General features: G+C 33.8%; 1 protein-coding gene across 1 annotated transcript in view; it reads right to left on the reverse strand.

The window, feature by feature from the left end:
- The window catches only part of COL3A1 (collagen type III alpha 1 chain), a 42,756-nt gene extending 26,000 nt beyond the window's left edge, over nt 1–16,756 (reverse strand). The window contains exons 1-5 of the mRNA XM_064286907.1: nt 16,532–16,756; nt 4,884–5,086; nt 3,678–3,728; nt 2,980–3,093; nt 1,655–1,732 (exon numbers count right to left, since the gene is read on the reverse strand). Coding sequence (XP_064142977.1) covers nt 1,655–1,732; nt 2,980–3,093; nt 3,678–3,728; nt 4,884–5,086; nt 16,532–16,616 — 531 coding nt within the window. The 5' untranslated portion in view covers nt 16,617–16,756. The remainder of the gene's footprint in view (nt 1–1,654; nt 1,733–2,979; nt 3,094–3,677; nt 3,729–4,883; nt 5,087–16,531) is intronic.
- Between the last annotated feature and the right edge of the window lie 2,253 nt (nt 16,757–19,009).

Here is a 19,009-nt window from a genome sequence, read left to right on the forward strand (position 1 = left end):
ATTGTATCTCATTACTTGATAACTATTCATGAATATGATTAGTTCTGTAAGTTCTATAAAGATCTCAATAAGAAACCATCACTCTAAATTAAATTCCCACAGAATCAGTCAAAAATATTCACAATGTTATAAAGTATTGACATGAATCTCCTAGAAAAGGGCTTCAAAATATGAAAAAATCAATACAAAATGCTATGAGAATCCCTGCAATATTAGAAGGATACCAGCTCTGGTGAAGAACCAGTTTTTCAACTGGCAGCCAAACTCAGTGTGGAAAAATGTTTATCTGCTTGCTATTTTTTTTTTATAAAGCCGGTGCTCCAAGTCTCTAAAATAGCGATGTAAATCAACCCCCAGATTTATAACTATATTGATATAGATGGCACAGAATTAAATTAGCATGGAGATTTCATAACCAGAAGAGCAGTAATTTATAACTACTTGATTGATCATTGTTCAGAAATACAGATTAAACTAGAAAACCTTTAGTGTTGTGGTATGCTATTTCTAAATACAGATAATAAATTTATAAAACAAAAATTTGTAATTAAATATTCTCTTGTAATCTCTTTTATTGGATGTCAAAAAGAAGTGGCCTTATTTAGTTTTTTTTGTTTAAAAAAATACAGCTAATTAAAAAAATTCATAATGGGAATGTAGCTGTGTTAAACCCAATGTTTGTCTAAATTAGCCTAATTCTCCTTCCAGCTTTGAAAGATACACACACACACAAAAATCCCTAAAAAAAAAAAAAACTATAGAGGTTTGTAAAATTTTCTTTTTCCAATTTAATTTACATCAACTCTAAGGGGCTTTCTTTAACTGGTCATTTGGATTCATTGGCTAAAGTTTTGTCCCACTAGTTTTGGAAATCACAAATAAGAGGTTCAATGATCTGGACAGTAATCCTGCATAATCCTGGAGAATCCAGTACCATTTCCATGCTTTCATTTACACTTGCATACACTCCTACACGCACCTCTCTTCCCAGGAGGTTGTGCTATAACAAGGGTCATTTACGGGGGCATACTAGGTTTCATATGCATGTCCCCAGGTTTCAATGATTTTTGATATTTTCTACTATCAAAATTTTAATCCATTTACATTGAAGGAAACACTTTGGATACAATGTATCTACCATTTAAGGCAGATGAGCTTAAAGACTCAGTAAATCTTGGAAATATTTGATTTGAAGATTTGAGGTGAGACAGATTGTTATACTGGATATTCATCACTTGCATAAGCATCTAGAAAGTAGCATTTAATACAAGACACCAAAAAAAAGAAAAGGATTCTCAGCAACATAGTTGAGAAAAAGAAGAAGTGGAAAACAAAAATATAATTTAGTTAAAAAGTAAGGGCTATGTAAGAGAGTGAGACATAAGCATGAAGGCCAGAGGGCCCCCATTACAGGTAGGTGGTTGTATAAAGAAGGAAGGAGTGGCAAAACAGTTATGAAAAGAGAGGTGGTAAGGAAAAAATGGGTCAGGATAGAAGAAGGAGTTAGGATAATGTCACCATTTTCTTGTCCAACTTTTGCAGACTATTTTGTACAATTCCATAATGATACTGTATTCCTAAAAGAACAACCATCCAAGATTTAACAAACTTGAAGTCTAATTAGTGCTCTAAAACATTAAATATTTGTACATACAGCTGGTCCAGGGTAGCCTCCTACTAATCCTGCTCCTCCAGCTTTGACATCGTATGAATCATACTGAGGAGAATAGTTCTGTACCAAAGAGACCAGACAGATAAGAAGACATTAGTATATAGACCACAGTTCTTCAAAAGTGTTTAGAAGAAGGACAACATCAAGTATTCACTGATAGGTTCTGCACACCGAAGGATTCGGCAGGTATTAGATGTGGTATGCATTATTTATCTTGATTATCCTATTTCTCTATAACTTTAGATAATATCCTACAGAAACACAAACCTTTCAGCTAACTCTATGCCATATTAATTCTAAATAATTTGTTCCTACTATCGTTACTCAAACTACAATTTCTAAGCAACACCTTTAACATTGAAAACACAGGACCATAAACTAACCTTGAAAGAGCCTTGAGATCATATAATTTAACCTTCTCATTTTGAACACAAAAAAGAGAGGAGTTAAATGACTTTCCCAACTGGTTAGTGATACAAATAAAATCCATGTCCCCTGGCTTCTGATTGATATGATTCACCCCCAAATAAAAATCCCCATAGAAAATGAGCACGAGAATAGTAGAAAGTCTGAAATGCTTATTGTATTCCTTTGAAGCTTGTTTTATTTTGAGTTCTGGGTCTAAATATGGATTTTATTTGGTTATCAGGATAAGAATAAAACAGGATATCCTTTGCTTCTTGCTGAAGGGATTTTGGAAAGTATTTAAACTCATCAAGTCTTCTGTGCATGTATTTTCTAATTTCTCCTAACTTCATGCAGCACACATTTACTTTTATTTATTTGTTATAAGAGCAGTTAGTTGGTTGATATGCTGTTCAGGAGCAGGATGTGCGCTGAAATCTTAACAAAGCAGTGGTATAAGCATGAATAACCCTGTTGACTTGAAGTCAACAAAGAGTGTCCACAGCTTTTCAACTGCTTTTTGTCCAGACTTTCAAAGGCTCTATTACTGGAGTTGGAAAGGGAACAGTGGGCAGCTGCACTAATTTCTAGATTATCTAAGTTACTTCTTTTGGGTGTTAAAGTTTCATTTCTCAAACATAGTATATATATTACATGTCTTCTAAGAAGTTGTGGAATTTTGCAAGGATATAACAGCAATATCATTATGAGGGAAAATGAACATTTGTAAAGCACTTAGTACCTGGCATATATAAGCACTAAATAATAATTTATTAAATACTTAAAATCAGAAAACACACGTAGGGAACCCACAATTGTGAGATAACATAATATAGTCTAAAGAAAAGAAGATGAACTATGTAGATTTAAAAAGTAGACATTTTGGTTTTGAAATTTATTACCTGACCACCAGTAGGACATGACTGACAGATTCCAGGGGCACCGGGAGCACCAGGGGAACCTGGTTGTCCAGGAATACCAGGGTCACCATTTCTCCCAGGAATACCAGGGGGACCCTAAAAAAAAAAAGAAAATCAGAAGTAAAAATAGATGATACAGTGACTTTGCCAGCCAGTCGATTTCGACTCATAGTGTTCCTACAGGACAGAGTAGAACCCTCCCATAGAGTTTTCAGGGAGAGTCTGGTGGATTCCAACTGCCGACCTTTTGATTAGCAGCTGAGCTCTTAACCACTGTGCCATCAGGGCTCCAGAACAGTGAGAAGTCGCAGTAATTCAGAATCATTATCACATTATAGCTTCTCTACTTTCTAAGAAGAAGAATCAATATAAGTGATATATTGTTTTGGGAATAAATACATTTTTAATCCAATTTAAGTGTAATTTGTTTTTTTACTGTTGACTTATATTTTATTTTTCACGATGATAGTAAAGATGAAGAAATTATATGAAGTTTGGGAAATCTGAATCTTTACATGTACTCTTGGGGACTCCGTCATTTTATGCCTTTGTTTAAACTAAATCCTAAAAGTTCAAATCTGGGAAGGGTATGATAAGAAAGAAAAAAAAAAAAAGGAAAAAGCAAACTACTGGAAAAATAATTAGCATGCATTTCATTTCACTAAAGAATCTTTACTTACTGGATCTCCTTTGGGGCCTCGAGCTACTTGACCATCAGTAGGGCGACTAGGCTAATAAATGGAAAAGACACAGATTAAACAAGATATAAAAACAACTTTCCCATGAAAAGTGTATTTCAATTTGGGTATTCATTTCTTAATCCAAATCACATTTAATCCACAGTTTTAAAGTGGAATCTTCACCTTTTACTTGTAACATCAATGTGATTGTTTGACAGACACGACTTTTGTTTTCTCTCAGGCTGCCAATGACTAAGAATAACTGAATAGTACATGCTTTTATAGTAAAGAATACATTCTTAAGCACCGAGAAGAAAATTTTCTTAAAATTTACAACATATTTTGTACTAAATCACTTGATTATGCCACATGATATTTTATATTGCCCATTTTCTTGCTATTTGTTTGAGTCTCTGTCTTAAACCCACCAGATTTCACAGAGGAAAGATATTTATGTTGTTCAAGAACTACACACATTTTTTGTGGTCGTCCCAATAAGTGAGATAATAAGTAAAATTGGGTCACTATCTACATCTATATTGTCCTAAATGTCATCTGATGGCTCAGATAAACATTCTCTTTTAACTATTTTAAGAACCTAAACAAAATTAGGGTCAAATGATTGTAGCATATTTTCTGTTTATATTCATTCTTGATTTTAGTAGAGCTGAAAGTATACCTCAAACAGGCGTTTTATGTCTGACTTGCTTCTCTTAATTTTCTAGTTGAGAATATACCAAAGGAAATATAATGTTTGCATTGTTACTTTTTCCTAATTGGCATGGTTCTTTAGAATATTTATGAAACACTAGAAACTTTTAGGCAATAAAGTTTGTAGTAATGCTATCATTGGAGGCAATCTGAGCCAGAGCTATTTTTCTCGATGTAGTTGGACATTTCATTAAGAAATAAAGTACCATACTCAGCAAAATTTTTTCTCCTAAGAATGATATCCTAACAAGGTTGGAAAATGTCCTATAGACCAGAAACATCTGCTAAACACAAGTGATGATTACTTTTATTATGGAGACAGCAGCGATACATGATTCTAAGTACCTATTGAATTATTTATAAATAGATAAGACAATGTAATGAAAGAATGAACCAAGCCAAAGATTGTTACATAACCAAAATATGATATAGGAGCTATTCATGTGAATATATGAATCTTGCAGATTTTCAATTAAAAAAAAAAAAAAAACTCACAGCTGTTGGAGGCTGTGGGCAAACTGCACAACATTCTCCAAATGGGATCTCTGGGTTGGGACAGTCTAAATCTTGTTCATCACATATTATGTCATCGCAGAGAACAGCTCCTGAGTCACAGACGCATATTTGGCAGGGTTCTGGCTTCCAGACGTCTCTATCAGCATAGGACTGACCAAGATGGGTGCATCCTCCCTCAACGGCTGGAAAAGAAGTGAGATGATGTGATGTTTTCTTATGTTTTGCTAAAATATAATTTTTAATATGTTGCTGCGACCATGTTCAATAGTTATCTAAGAATAAATCACTTTTAAACTGGAAAATTGTTGAATGATTTTAGCAGTTAACCAATACTAAAAATGCATGAACAAAGTCATATAAGTTAATTCTTGATAAGAGATTAAACAGTCTAATAAGCGTATTTATTTAAAGAATAAAGGATAATCTTTTATAAAGGTTCAGTTGCATATCCTTGAGTCTCATTTTATTTAAAGCAGAAAGTGTGGATTTTCATTTTATATATAAGCCCTTCAAAAGCATTGTGCATGTCTTTTAGAATTTATTATATTTCTTCCATATTCTTAGAAACCTTAAGAGACTTAGAGCTATTCCTTATGAACTTTCAGCACAAAGACTAGGTGTGTACCTAGGCTTTCCCCCCACACACAAGTAGTATTTTAAAGCTTAATAGCACAAAGCAGAGGTATTTTGAAACAAATCATTTCTTCTTTTGGTAAACTAACTCATAAACATGCCCTTATAAACATGCTTATGTACAAAAAAAATGAAATTCACAAATCATTATGACAATCATATTTTTCTACACAATTTGCTAAGTAGTAAAAGAATGCTTAAAATTCCAAATCTGTTTATTAAATACATCAATATTTGCATACCATAGTAAATTTTCTTTAACACTAATGGGTATTTTAATTTTGTATTTAATAAGAATTTAACACCAACGGACATCACACAAGTACTTAGACACATATTTATTGATTGTACAGTTGAAAAGAAGACTTTCTACCCAATTGCTATTCTTTGCTTTAACAGTAGATGGGATCATTAAACAAAAAAGACAAGTTTGTCGCTGACTCTGAAGAGTTTCTGGATTTTATTAACCTAGTTGAGGAAGTCAGGAGAAAACTAAGCTACTCTTGGCAGCATAAAAAAAGTCTTTCCAGAGATTCCTGGGAAAACTTTAACAAAGCTTATTGTATGTATTGAATGTCACTGCTAGTTCTGTTGGCATTAGTAGGTCAATACGATATGGCATAATAGGTTGTATATCCCATATTCATGGAAAGAGGTTTCCAAATCACTAAAAGAAGAAAAGAAGAAAACTTTTTTTTTCTTTTAAAAAAACAAATATCAGAAAGGAATAATAGGGAAAAATATGAATCACTGTCATGTGTATTTGTGGCTTAAGATGGTCAAAAATTTGCTTTGACCAAGATTTTAGACTTGCTTCCTAATTATATGTTAGGTACTGAAATTTCAGCAGCTATTAGCAATGAATCAGCTTAGGGTTGGCTAACATAAAACCTGGTCTCAATTCTTAAAGCATTAGCTGTGGATTGTGGTTAAATACAATTTGAGTTCTTAAAGATTACTGTGATAGCTTGCCAGTAATTGAATAAACAAGTAATGTTTTTAAACATCTGCAAAAATTTTTGCAAACAACAAATGGTGTACTGTTCAGTACTTTTGTACTTTTGTGAGACAGTGAAATTTTATTTTCTCAAAGCCAGGATCTTCGAAATGTCTGCGGAAGGAGACCTGCTTAGGAGGAAGAAAGTAGTTCAACAACTACACTTTGCCTTGTAGCCAAAAGGCCTTTGAGTAGGTCTTGAGATTTTTCCATCTTGGATATTGCATACAACCATGAAGATTGCCTTTTAAGTTCCTGTTTCAATCTTCTTTCAATGATTTAGGATCATGTGTAAATACTTTGTTTTGTTTTGTTATAAATACTTTTTGTTTAAATGTTTAGCTGGTTTAGTAAAATTCATTAAAAAAAAAAAAAAAGAATTTCAGAACCTACAGAATCTACAGAGAACTGAAATGGCCTTGAGTCCCTGTTTCTATTTATGTGTGCAGATGTGCATTTAATGGCCTGTGCAACACCCTCAGTCGATTCAGGAAGTTGAAAAGTCCATCCAGACTGTTACCATTTCCCAGCATGATTTAAGACTAATAAAAGACAGCAAGATTATTTTATTGCAATTTTAGATAGGCAAGAAAGAATCTGTTTATTTAGTAGAGTTATTCTAGGTCCTCCTCCATGTTTGAAACTGATAGATTAGAACACTGGAAAGAATATTGTCTAAGCTTTTAAAAGAGCATTCCTTTATACTTAGTGAACATAAAAGCAGAATGCCAGAGCGCTTACTTCAGCGCAAGTGAAGTGGACCTACTGGAGCAGTGCCATGGAAGATGCCATTATTATAAACAGTGATAATATCAGAGGGTGTATACTCATTTGTTCTCTAAGGAGAACTGAAATTTTATATTTAAAAACCACATGCATTGGTTTGCAGAAAAGTTCTGAAAGTTTGAATAAGATGGGAAGGTTGTTTGGTAAAATTGAATACATTCCTTGATCTTGGCTTTGGTCCTTTCTTCTTAAAATTTATCTTCTTAAACATTTCTGAAAATAAACTTTATGTGAAATATTCTTACAGATTATCTTTAGATCAGGATATTGCCCTTAATAATCTGGACTGTAAACTTCCCCCCACCCCTGAAAATCCTGGTAGTTTAAACTAATGATTCCTTCAGTTCTTCATCTCTGTATCAGGGATCTTCCTACATTTAACATAGAATCTGTGTTATAGAAATGAACTACTGAATACTGATGGCACTTTAGAGACAAATGAGGGTAGCATTTAAAACAAAATTCAAGCACCTCGTTTTTTAAATATCTACTCTTCCTATGTTCCTAATCTGTCTTGAAATTAACATAAGCCTTTTATTTTCTGTGCACTTATCTTCCTGTGCTTATATGTCTCAGGAGAGTGTCATCCTATCACTAGATATATTGTATTTTTCCATCGGCTCTGCAAATTGTTAAAGAGATGAGCACAATATTGGCTTATAAAAAGTAGTAAAAGAATTTGTTAGTATTAAGTTAAATCCAGTGCTATATAAATGAAAATTGTTGGTTAGCCTTTTTTTTCCAATTTTATTATAAATCATATATAGAATTTTTTTAAAAGACAGAGACATCACTATAAAGGTGGAGTTATTTTAGTGCACTTCTATTTTTTTGAAGTTCCCATATTCTTATGGTGAGTTTTTTTCCTCACATTTGTTGCTGACAGTTAACATGGTATGTGTATGATTGGTTTTACATTAGAAAGTGAAAGTCCTACTATAACAAGACAAAGAAGAAAGTTAGGTTGTTTGAAAAATACAAATCATCGCAGTTTTGTTTATTGGCATGGCTTATTTCATGTACACTTTGAAAGAAATTTGGCTCTCCTGAAAAGTCAGTTCCTGTAGAAACTTGTGGCTGAAAGTCAGACCTTTCTTTCTCTGTTGAGAAAATGTTGTGCAGTTTCCTTTAAGGTATTGTTCTGTGCATGATAAAACATGATTGACAATACGTCCTACTGGAAACTGAACCTCTTACCCAGGTGTCTCATGGTTCTCAGTTTTAGTACCATAACCTAGTTATCTGTGGGAAAATCATGGCAGAGTAAAGAAAAGGTTTTATTTTCAAGAGGAATAAAATGTTCTAGCTTTTGCAGTATTTAGAAATGGAATAGAAAATGGGATTCAGAAGTAATTGTCTTCTCATACTACTCCCTTCTTTTCTTAGAAACCTGAATTGTAGAGCAGTTTAGATATACATAAATTAAAATACTTTTTACAAAGATGTGAAATAAAAGGCAAATAATCTCATTTTTATTACTGGACAAAGTAATAGATCTTTCAGTTCTTTTATTGTTGTTGTCTAAACTAAATCTCCTTGTTCTAATTTGCAAATAATTTTAAAATCCACCTCTCATGTCATTTTGAGTTTTGTTCCTTATTGTAAAACACAGTTCTGAAATACATTTATTTTGTGGTCACAGAAGCAATGGATTAGACTAAATAATCTCTTTGCTGGGCTCTAAATTACAAAGCAAAATGAAGCTAGCACATGACATAATCCACTCTTACCTTCTTTAATCTTCTAGTTTTCTTTTTTAGAACTTTAGAGAAAAATAAAACCAAGTAACATAATCTTATATTTTTAGTTGTACTTAAAGCATTCTTTTTTATTTTTTGTTTACATTCTTCAAATGTTAACTTATGTTGACTTCTATTGTTGTGACTAAAAAATAAAGCAGATTATGCTTGTCTTGAAATAATTTTTGGAGTAAAAATAATATTCCTTCAAACATTCAATTAAATTTTTCTTTTAGCTTCAGTGGCAAGTTTATTTTTTCTTATCTATTCTTACTGAATACTTATTTAGGGAAAGGTATTGTTTAATATGAAAATCTAAAACTAACAGATGAAGTAAATTATCATAATATTATTCTCTCATTATATTGGAAAGTTGAATATTTTTTATAAGTGTGGGTGTATAGAGTTCACATGGTTTCCAACTGAAAGATGTTTTACTTTTAAATGCTACTGATGCTTGGAAAACATACGTTTTTATTAAATATGTTTTTACATATGAGTAGAAATAAGGCAGTCCCTGGGTTATGAATGAGATCTGTTCCTGAGTGTGCCTTTAAGTCAAATTTGTAGGTAAGTTGGAACAGGTACATACAGTTCTTTATTTAGCTTTTTTTTTTTTCAGTACTACAAGAGGAAAACCCTGGTGGCATAGTGGTTAAGTGCTATAGCTGATAACCAAGAAGTCTGCAGTTCAAATCCACCAGGTGCTCCTTGGAAACTCTATGGGGCAGTTCTACTCTGTCCTATAGGGTTGCTATGAGTTGGAATTGACTCGATGGCAGTGGGTTTGGTTTTTTTTTTTGGTTTGTACTGCAAGAGAAAGCTCGAAGCCTTGTCAGTGATCTAAAAGCTGCACAAGCAGCAGGTGAAGGTGACTGTGATGAAGAGTTTGTTGCAGTAGGGTTGGTTCAATTGTTTCAAAGTGTGGACAAATTTACATAACACTAAAGGGCAAGTATGAGCTGTCCAGAAGTCAGGATGTTTATAACCCAGGAATTTAAGGAATCTTAAAATATGTTAGATGAGTTAACAAAAAGGGTTCTGAAGGAAATATTTGTAGGCTATGTGTTTTTTTTTTTTTTATGTAGATGAATCACTTCAATTTTAAAGCACTATTTTGCATGAACAAGGTAGATTTTGTTTATTCTTGTCCCCACGGGAAAAAAAAAAACAAAACTATTAATCATTTCTAGATGTTTTTGTTTTATTCTTTATAGATATATGATTTTCATGTCTCCAATTAAATTTTTTCTTTTTTGTGATCAACATTTTATCCTGCCAAGATTAAAAATAGAGAATTGGAAAATTAAAAGTATTCTATATCCAATAATCAGCCATTGCTTCTGTAATGCAATTTGATTTGTGCCAAATTACAAGAACATTGAAGAAAATACATTTGAGCTATTCTGTTACAGTTGGCAAACATCCTTAAATTTTGCACCTGATAACTAAAATTTTACAACTTACTTTCTTTACCACTAAATCAATGTTGTTGTTGTTAGTTACCATTGAGTCAATTGGGACTTACGGTAACCCGATGGGTAAGTACTTTAATTCCTTCTTCACAGTAATTTTGTTTGCCAGTATTAGTAAAACTAATACTAGGTAGTACTTGTACAGTACTTCTGATGTTGTGGGCACTGATCTCAGTGCTTTATACATCTATCTTATTTAGACCTCCCAATGGCCCAAAGAGGTGAGTGTTGTCATAAGTCTAATTTTACAGACAAGAAATCTCAGACACTGAGAGGGTAATTTTCCCAAGGTTACATGGCAAGGGGTAAAGCTAAGTTTTGAATATAGGAAGGCTGTCTCTAGATTTGATAATCTTAACCACTACATTTTTTTCCCTTCCTGCTGTGCCAAAGGCTAGATAGAACTAAAGAGGCCATCTTCAAAACTCCATGCCAATATGGTTCATAAGCCCTGAAAAGTTAGAATTAGAGTCTAGAAAGGCAGATTTGTAAGAAATAACTTTTTCTGCAACATATAGTCTCTCTTTGGTCTCAAAACAGGAAGATAGCATCTGGAGTTGAGTTCTATTGTTTATTTCCTCCTGACCTTATGAAAAAGAGTTATATCTGCAAGGCTTCCCTGACAACAACCAGACCACCAACATGATTAAACTGTGACTCAGAAAGCCAGCAGGCATCTGACTACAGACAGAGAAATGGTGCTGTAACAACAACAAACCCAAAAAACCAAACAGATAAGGCCTCTGTATCCAATGCAAACACTATGTTTAGGCTGTCTTAGTAAGAAATTAATTTTCAGAAAATAAAGCTACTGAATGATTCATACCAATAAACTTCTAACTTCATTAGAAGTTTTCCTTCTAAGTTTGGGCATTATAAACATGATATGAAAATCCAAAGAAAAGTTTCTCTGATTTCAGTTAAACTGAGAAGTACATTCATGTTTACCAGCCTCCATCCCAAATACTACAGAAAACAAAGTTTCAGAAATATAAATGTCATTGTACTGAAGTAGAAATTTTTCAACATTAGTTTTCAAAGCAAATTTAACTTTCAATATTTTCTGGATCTTTCATCTTTGATTTTTACTTCTTTTGGGCATTTTTACTTTTGCCTCTCTTATTTCAACTTTTCATGTTCTTCATTAAAATTACATTTTAAAGGCAGTTTTTGACCTTGGTCATGGAAAATACCAGGGTTTTATTAGTTAATCAGAAAGGAATCCACTTCTGCTGTGTTTTCATTAGGCACAGACAGAAATTCTGGTGGTTAATGTAACTCTCCAAGCTGCAGTTAACAAATGATTTGTGTAAGAAAAGCTCTCAGTTTTTCCGTTGTCATCTTGACGAGAAACATGCAAAGTTTTTCCCTTTGAAAACTGTGAATCTTTTTTAAAACTTAGAGTCTTAGGATTTTTTTTTTTTAGTATGGAAAACAATGAGACTGAGCTTTTTTTCCAAGGAAATATGTTTTACAAGAAACAGTCCAGTGAGATGTTTCCAAAAAGTCACTGTAGACCTGGAAACTTTACAAATGTTCCTCATAGCCAGCTGAGAAACAACATCTTTCATCTTCAAAGCTTTAACTCTTAAGCAATCCGCTTTAATCACTTCAAGGTGGTGATACCATTTGACGCTACAAAAATAAAAGAACTGGGCTACAAAAATCTTTGGAAATTTGTACAGAAGAGTCATCCTGGTAGAAACCATGAAGTTTCGGTAGATGGCAGTCTTCTCTCTGACAGCTCACAGCTGGCGTGAGACTGGATTTGGAGCAGTGGCCCTTCTGAGGATCTTTTTTTTATCCTGTCAACTCAGCTAAACCCCTGACAAACTGAGCCAATGATTTTTTTTTTTCAATATGTCTGTAGATAAGATTCTATCTTATGGGTTCTGGGTAGATAAGACACCAACCCAGGAATCTGAATTAGTTAAAAGACATGTAATCATAGTCTTTCCTTCTTTCCCAGAATTGTTGCAGTGGTTTAGCTCTCTTATAAAGCTAAGGTGTTTAATTTCAGAATTTAATCAGAATATCTATTTATTTATTGGCATTTACATCATCCGTTGTACAATACTTTCGAGGTGCTAAGGAAACACAATGCATCATGAATGAAAAACACAAAATTTTGTATCAATAATGCTTTATTTACTTATAATTTATATGATCACAGAACTGATGATAGCATCTGGTTAAATCATAAGCTTCTGAATTTCTTTTTTTTTTTTTAAGTAGGATTACCAATTCAAATTTGTGTATTGAACAGAAAAATATCCCCTTAATTACCTTTATAAATGCATTAGCTTGTGTATTTTCTATGACAATATATAATTTTTTAGTATCTCCTTTTAATGAGAAATAATTGCAAAAATAAGAAAATTCAGACACTATGAATTTTTTTTCTCATTCAAAAATTTATGCACGTATTATTTTGTGACATTGGTTGCAATGCTTGCAATGTGCCAGCACATTCTTCCATTCCACCCCGGATTCCCTGTGTCCATTTGTCCAGTTCCTGTCCTTTCCTGCGTTCTCATCCGGCTTTTGGATAGGAGTTGCCTATTTGGTCTTGCATATTTGATTGAACTAAGAAGTGTATTCCTCACGGGCATTATTTTTTGTTTTATAGGCCTGTCTAATCTCTGTCTGAAAGTCAGACACCATGAACTTAATGTACGTTTTATGTTCTCTAGTTACCTAGGGTTTGACAAAATTTTGGTTCTAGTCTTAACTCTGTCTTAACTCAAGCATGAATGCAATGTTAGATGGCTGACACTAAGATTTCTGAGCAATTACGTTTTCTCTCCTCTTAAAGGTGCAATTATTTTTAATGATTATCTGCTACACTTTTCCCCCATTAGCTCATATGTTTAACTGTACGGGGAACACAATCGGAAAACTTGAATGTTACGTGATTAGTTACCAATCCTCTCTTCAAGCGTAATGGAAAATAGAATCTCAAAACAAGTTATAAGGAACTTATTCTCTGAGTCCATTTATGGTTTTGCAATTCCCAGACAAGTAAAGGTCCACAATTTATTTAAGTGGGATTATCAGTGTAGCGAAATATAGAAGCCCTAGTATTAGAACATAATTAAAGTTCCTGTTCCTTCCCTAATGAACCAATATTACTTAGTAATATGTATCCATCAGTTATCTAGTAAGCAGTGAGTAAAATATATTAAATAAAGACTATATTAAAGACTTGAAAAATATTTTTTTAAAAAATCCATATGTGGAGTTTTGAAAACAGCCATGACACTCAAGCATTTCCCTAGTCTTTGAATACTGTTGCCATTGTGTCTGTGTGTGAGCAACGTTATGTCAATAATATATTCATTTCCTTAGGAGAATGGCATTTAATACTAAAATTTACACATTTAATATTTTAAAACTTCGCTTTAAAATACTCAATTCAGGTATATAACATTAATGTTGGCAATGGTTATTTAAAAAGTAATTTGCCGTCAGCCACTAGGTGGCGATCCCTCATGCTTAAAATTTGGCCCATAACCCATTGCCTGGAGTCAATTCTGACTCATAATCAATTCTGACTCATAGCGACCCTACAGGACAGGGTAGAACTGCCCCACCGGGTTTCCAAGGAGCGCCTGGTGGATTTGAACTGTGGACCTTTTGGTTAGCAGCCGTAGCACTTAACCACTATGCCACCAGGGTTTCCATAAACAGTACAGGAAATATAAAATAGACCACGTTTCTCCATTGGTGAAATTAAAAGACATAAATACAACTTTCACAAATTTGTAAAATGACCAAAATTATTTGTGAGGACATGTTTTATGCTCCAGAAAACTCCTGTGAGTGGAAGTTAGTGATCATTAGAGCTGTGTTGTTTCCCTCTAGGGTTATTAGAGCAAATACTAGCATCCTAGAGCCCAGAACTGTTCTCAAAGTGCTGTATATTTAATCATCTACTTTAATCGTACCTACCAACAGAATTTTCTTGTAACGCATATATAGGGAACATAAGACGTACTATCTAAAACACTTAAATTGTTTTGTTTCCATGACAGACAAAAAAATACTGAACTTCTTTTTAGCTTAAGAACACATAAATGTATCAGCAAAATTCCATAGACAGTAATTATTTTCTGCAGCTAGAGAGTAGGGGAAGGGGGAGTCATGTGGTATAAAAATTGTAGGTATCAAACTCTTTTTTTTTTCCTTTCTAAAGTTGGACTAGAGAAGACAAATGATCATCATGCTTATAAAATACTGCAACCATTAGGCAACTATAAATATTTGGAACTAAAAACCAAGGTTTATAATATTTCCAAAAAATGGGAACACCGATTTTTTTTTGCCCCATGAAATTAGGAGAATTTAACAGTTAAAAAAAAAAAAGTAAAAATCCTGATTGGGGTGGAGGGTGCTAGTTATTTGGATCCTAACCAAAGACTGGTCATTGTAACGTTGTCTTGGGTGGGGGCAGGACTGAGAGGGAAGGGGAAGAGGGATAAGAGAGGAAGAGGGTTGACAGTGCCAGGGAAAGGAAGGGGGAGGAGGCAAAAGGGAAGAAGAAAGACAAGAGATGGAGACACTTGGATGATGAAAGGAAGGGGTGATGGGAGAAGGGAAGAGAGCAGCAGAGTTGAGGAAAAATGTTTTTTTTTTTTTAGGAAGGGGTGGGTCGGTGAGTGAGAGAAAGAAAAGGAGGCATTCCAAAGGAGCCAGAAGGGATAGAGAAATGAGAAGGAGGGAGAAAAAAAAGAGAGAGGAGGGATAAGAGAGAGGAATTGAAACAAGGGAAGAGAATTTTTTTTTTTTCTTTTATGACCATGGGGTGAACATGACTGAAGAAATGGCATTGGTGCCCCCCTCTTCCTTACATATATTACCTGTGATGACACCACAGGTAACTGATATTAAAAAAAAAAAAAAAAAAAAACTTATTCTCACGCATAATGTTTGTAGAAACTATAGGTCTAAAATGTAAACATTTTCCACTATGAAAAAATAGAAAAGGAAATGGGATCCAACGATTGACTATCTTTAAATTTAGCATTTACATATTTATTTATATGAAGTCTCTTACTCCAATTTGTACAGTATTTTCCTGGCTATAAGGAACATACGAATTAAGAGAAATAATTCCACATAAATAATGAGACAAAAGGGTTTTGGGAAGTTAGAACAGGAGAACCATTACATGCACTTATTAGAAAAATATATCAAATCAACTTTTTGAAGTCAAACAGAACTAACACCTTTACCTTCTTTGCAGGAAAGTCAAAATGTTCCTGATAAAAATATATCTGTGAAGGTATACTCTTCATTAATGCAAGTGCAGTTAAAATGTAGAACGCAGAAAATACGACATCTCTAACAGTGTACTGTTAGAAAATATGCGTTAATCAACCATGTAAGGGTTAGAAACAGGATACAAACAGGAATAATGAAAAAATCTCAACAGTTTGAACATAAAGAGTGTTGACAGATATCTTGCTCACATTGTACAGAAATATAGTCAACGATTCTAGTAATGCTTAGTATTTTTCTTTAAAAAAAAAACAGAATAGATAGTTTTTAATGCATGCCGTTTTTAAAACACATTATCGTATTAGGAAAACAATGCTCAGTATTCTATCTTCACAAAAGATGGATGCAGCACATGAAGGAGAACATAAAAGTATTACAAGAGACCAATAACTTCCAGATTGCCTAGGGAAGCATTCCAAGATGTTAACAATCCAGGAGAGGAGTTTTTTAAAAGCCAGGTTAAAAATTTTCATTTCCTTTAACATGAAAACATGTTAGTACAAGAACATCGTTTCTGAAACACTCAGAGAACTTTTAAAAATGCAAATAACGATTATCTTTTTAAACATATGTAAAAAGCACAATCATGATCAGTTTAAACATTGCACAATTGGGATCTTATGGAGAAAATTATCTTTTAGGAGACTGCTTTCCCCTCTTTGTAAGGAGAAGTAAAGACCACAGCCTCAAAGTTTCTTGAAATCAGTACCTACTCACCTTCCTGGGTCTGTTGTGCCAAAATAATAGTGGGATGAAGCAGAGCAAGAAGTAGCCAGGTCCCCTTTTGCACAAAGCTCATCATGTCTAAATATCAGACATGAGACTCTTTGTGCAAAAAGGAGAAAAGAAAAGCAGTTCAAAGTAGCACCATCAGTTGTTCCCTGCCCTTCAGCACCGGGCCCGTCATAAAACTCAGCCACTGAGATTGCTTTGCTTTGCCCTTAAATAGGAAAAAGTTTGGCTTCTCTCACTTTCCAGCCCCTTTCTGAAATATGAGAGCAGCACCCATCCCCTTAGCAGTAAAAAAAAAATGATTAATATTTCTTTTTCCCTTATAGAAGACACAACCCACAAAGCAAGAAAAACAGCACATCTGGAGCTTGCATGTGTCTGGTTATGCATAAGTTTGTTACATATTTTAGTCTTTTATATATATGTGTGTGTGTAACTTATGAACATATAGGGAAATGCTCTGCCTTGCCATGTTGTAATGTAAGAATTAAATGTATTTTTTTTTTTTAATTTTACATCATAATGCCATACTCACAATACTTTGTAAGTTTGAGAAATTGCTCAATGCCCATTTCTTGGGCATGGCTATTTGCAAACTATCTTCCTAAAAGATTTTCTATTGGCATTTTCCCAGAATCCACCCTAACTCAATTTAAATAGGGAACTGTAAGAGAGTAACTAGAAGAAAAGCCTCTGTTTGTCCCTTTTACTCATCCACCCACCCTGGGTCCTGGACATTGAATTTCACGCAAATGTTAAAAGACCAAGTTATCTGAGCTATGTTTAAATGTCATCCTAAAAGTTAGATACTTGTCTAGAGTTGTTTCCATTTTTCACAAATTTCTTTAGCTTGTCAAGAGTGCTTTCTTGTAAGATTTCCAATTTTTGTGCTGCTTTGCTTATGAAAGTCAGAAGAGATTTTTCTAGAGAAAATTCAGCCTTTTCATGTCTTGATTTTAAAAGAAACAGGAAGAGAAACAGCTTATCACATGAAATGGCAAAAGAAAAAAAAAGTTGCTGTTGGATACCCTTGTGTTGATTTAAAACTCATAGTGACCCCATGTGACAGAGTAGAACTGCCCCATAGGATTTTCTAGGCTGTGCTCTTTATGACAGTAGATTGCCGGGTCTTTCTCCTGTGGAGCTGCTGGGTGGGCTCAAACTGCCATCCTCTTGGTTAGTAGCAGAGTGCTTAACCATTGGTCCATCAGGGCTCCTTAAAAAAAAAAAAAAAATCAGGAGCTTGGTATTTTATCAGGATTAGAATAAATATTTCTAAATTTAGACCTTCAAATGTACTTCCGGATCACATGAAAAATTCTCAGTTATATTTGAAATAAAGGAAAAGACTATTTGTAGGTCTTTGATAAATCTCAATAAGAAAGCTTGTCCACAGCATAGTCATCAAACTCTTTCTTTATACCCTAATCATCAGCCCACAATCCCTTCATTATCTCTACTTTCTACCACAGGCCTTTGCATTCCAGTCAAGGTGACTTGCATTTGTTTTCCTCTGCATAACTTAACTATGTCCAGATCCATGCGTGTGCACATAATTCTCTCCACATCACACCAATTCATGGAAGCCAGTTCTCTAAGACCCAGCTCAAAACTCCCCTCCTCAGGGAAATTGTCTTCTTTAAGGCTATTTTTGTCTTTTTCTTTCTCTCAATTCATGTTCCTCTATTTTTGGTCAATTGATGTCATATGCATTTTCCCAGGTGTGCATCTATTCAATAAGCATGAGCTAACAGGGTCCCAATTGCCTTCCTTATACCCCTAGTTTCCAGGAGCACAAACCAAGTTGTACCAACGAGGATGGCATCATCTGATAACAAGAAAGAGGAATTAGTGGGGCAAACTTGTGCATCTTCTGATTTTAGATTGGAAAGTCACTTATTGAGAAAGAAAACAGATGTAGAACCATCATGAATATTAGCTTTTCTATTGGACCATTGGAAATCCTGGTGGCGTAGAGGTTGGCAGTTCAAATCCACCAGGTGCTCCTTGGTAACCTTATGGGGTAGTTCCATTCTGTCCTTTAGAGTCGCTATGAGTTGGAATCAACTCAATGCAATGTTTTGTTTTGTTTTGTTTTTTTTAAATGGGTTACTGGACCATACTGCAAATGTCAGGAAAAAAGGCTTATATGCGTCTTTCTATCCTCCAATTACCTTCACCTTATACTTTTTAAAATCCTCTTGCCTCCAAAGAAATTCAGAAACGTGATTACTTTTTTTTTTTATGGCATGTTTCGTGCTTACATAAGAATCCATATACTTACATTAAATAATTTCTCATATTGTTTTAGATTGTCCATAAAATTTGAAAATTATTAAATTTGCTCATTGAAATTGTTTTCCAACATGAAAATTGGATGTAGTATTTTTAAAATAATGTTCTTTTATGCTTTATATTGAATGAAAAAAATCCATTACCGTTGAGTCTATTCCAACTCATAGT

The sequence above is a fragment of the Loxodonta africana genome, chromosome 6 (genome assembly GCF_030014295.1).
Source record: "Loxodonta africana isolate mLoxAfr1 chromosome 6, mLoxAfr1.hap2, whole genome shotgun sequence".
Taxonomy (NCBI): Eukaryota; Metazoa; Chordata; class Mammalia; order Proboscidea; family Elephantidae; genus Loxodonta; species Loxodonta africana.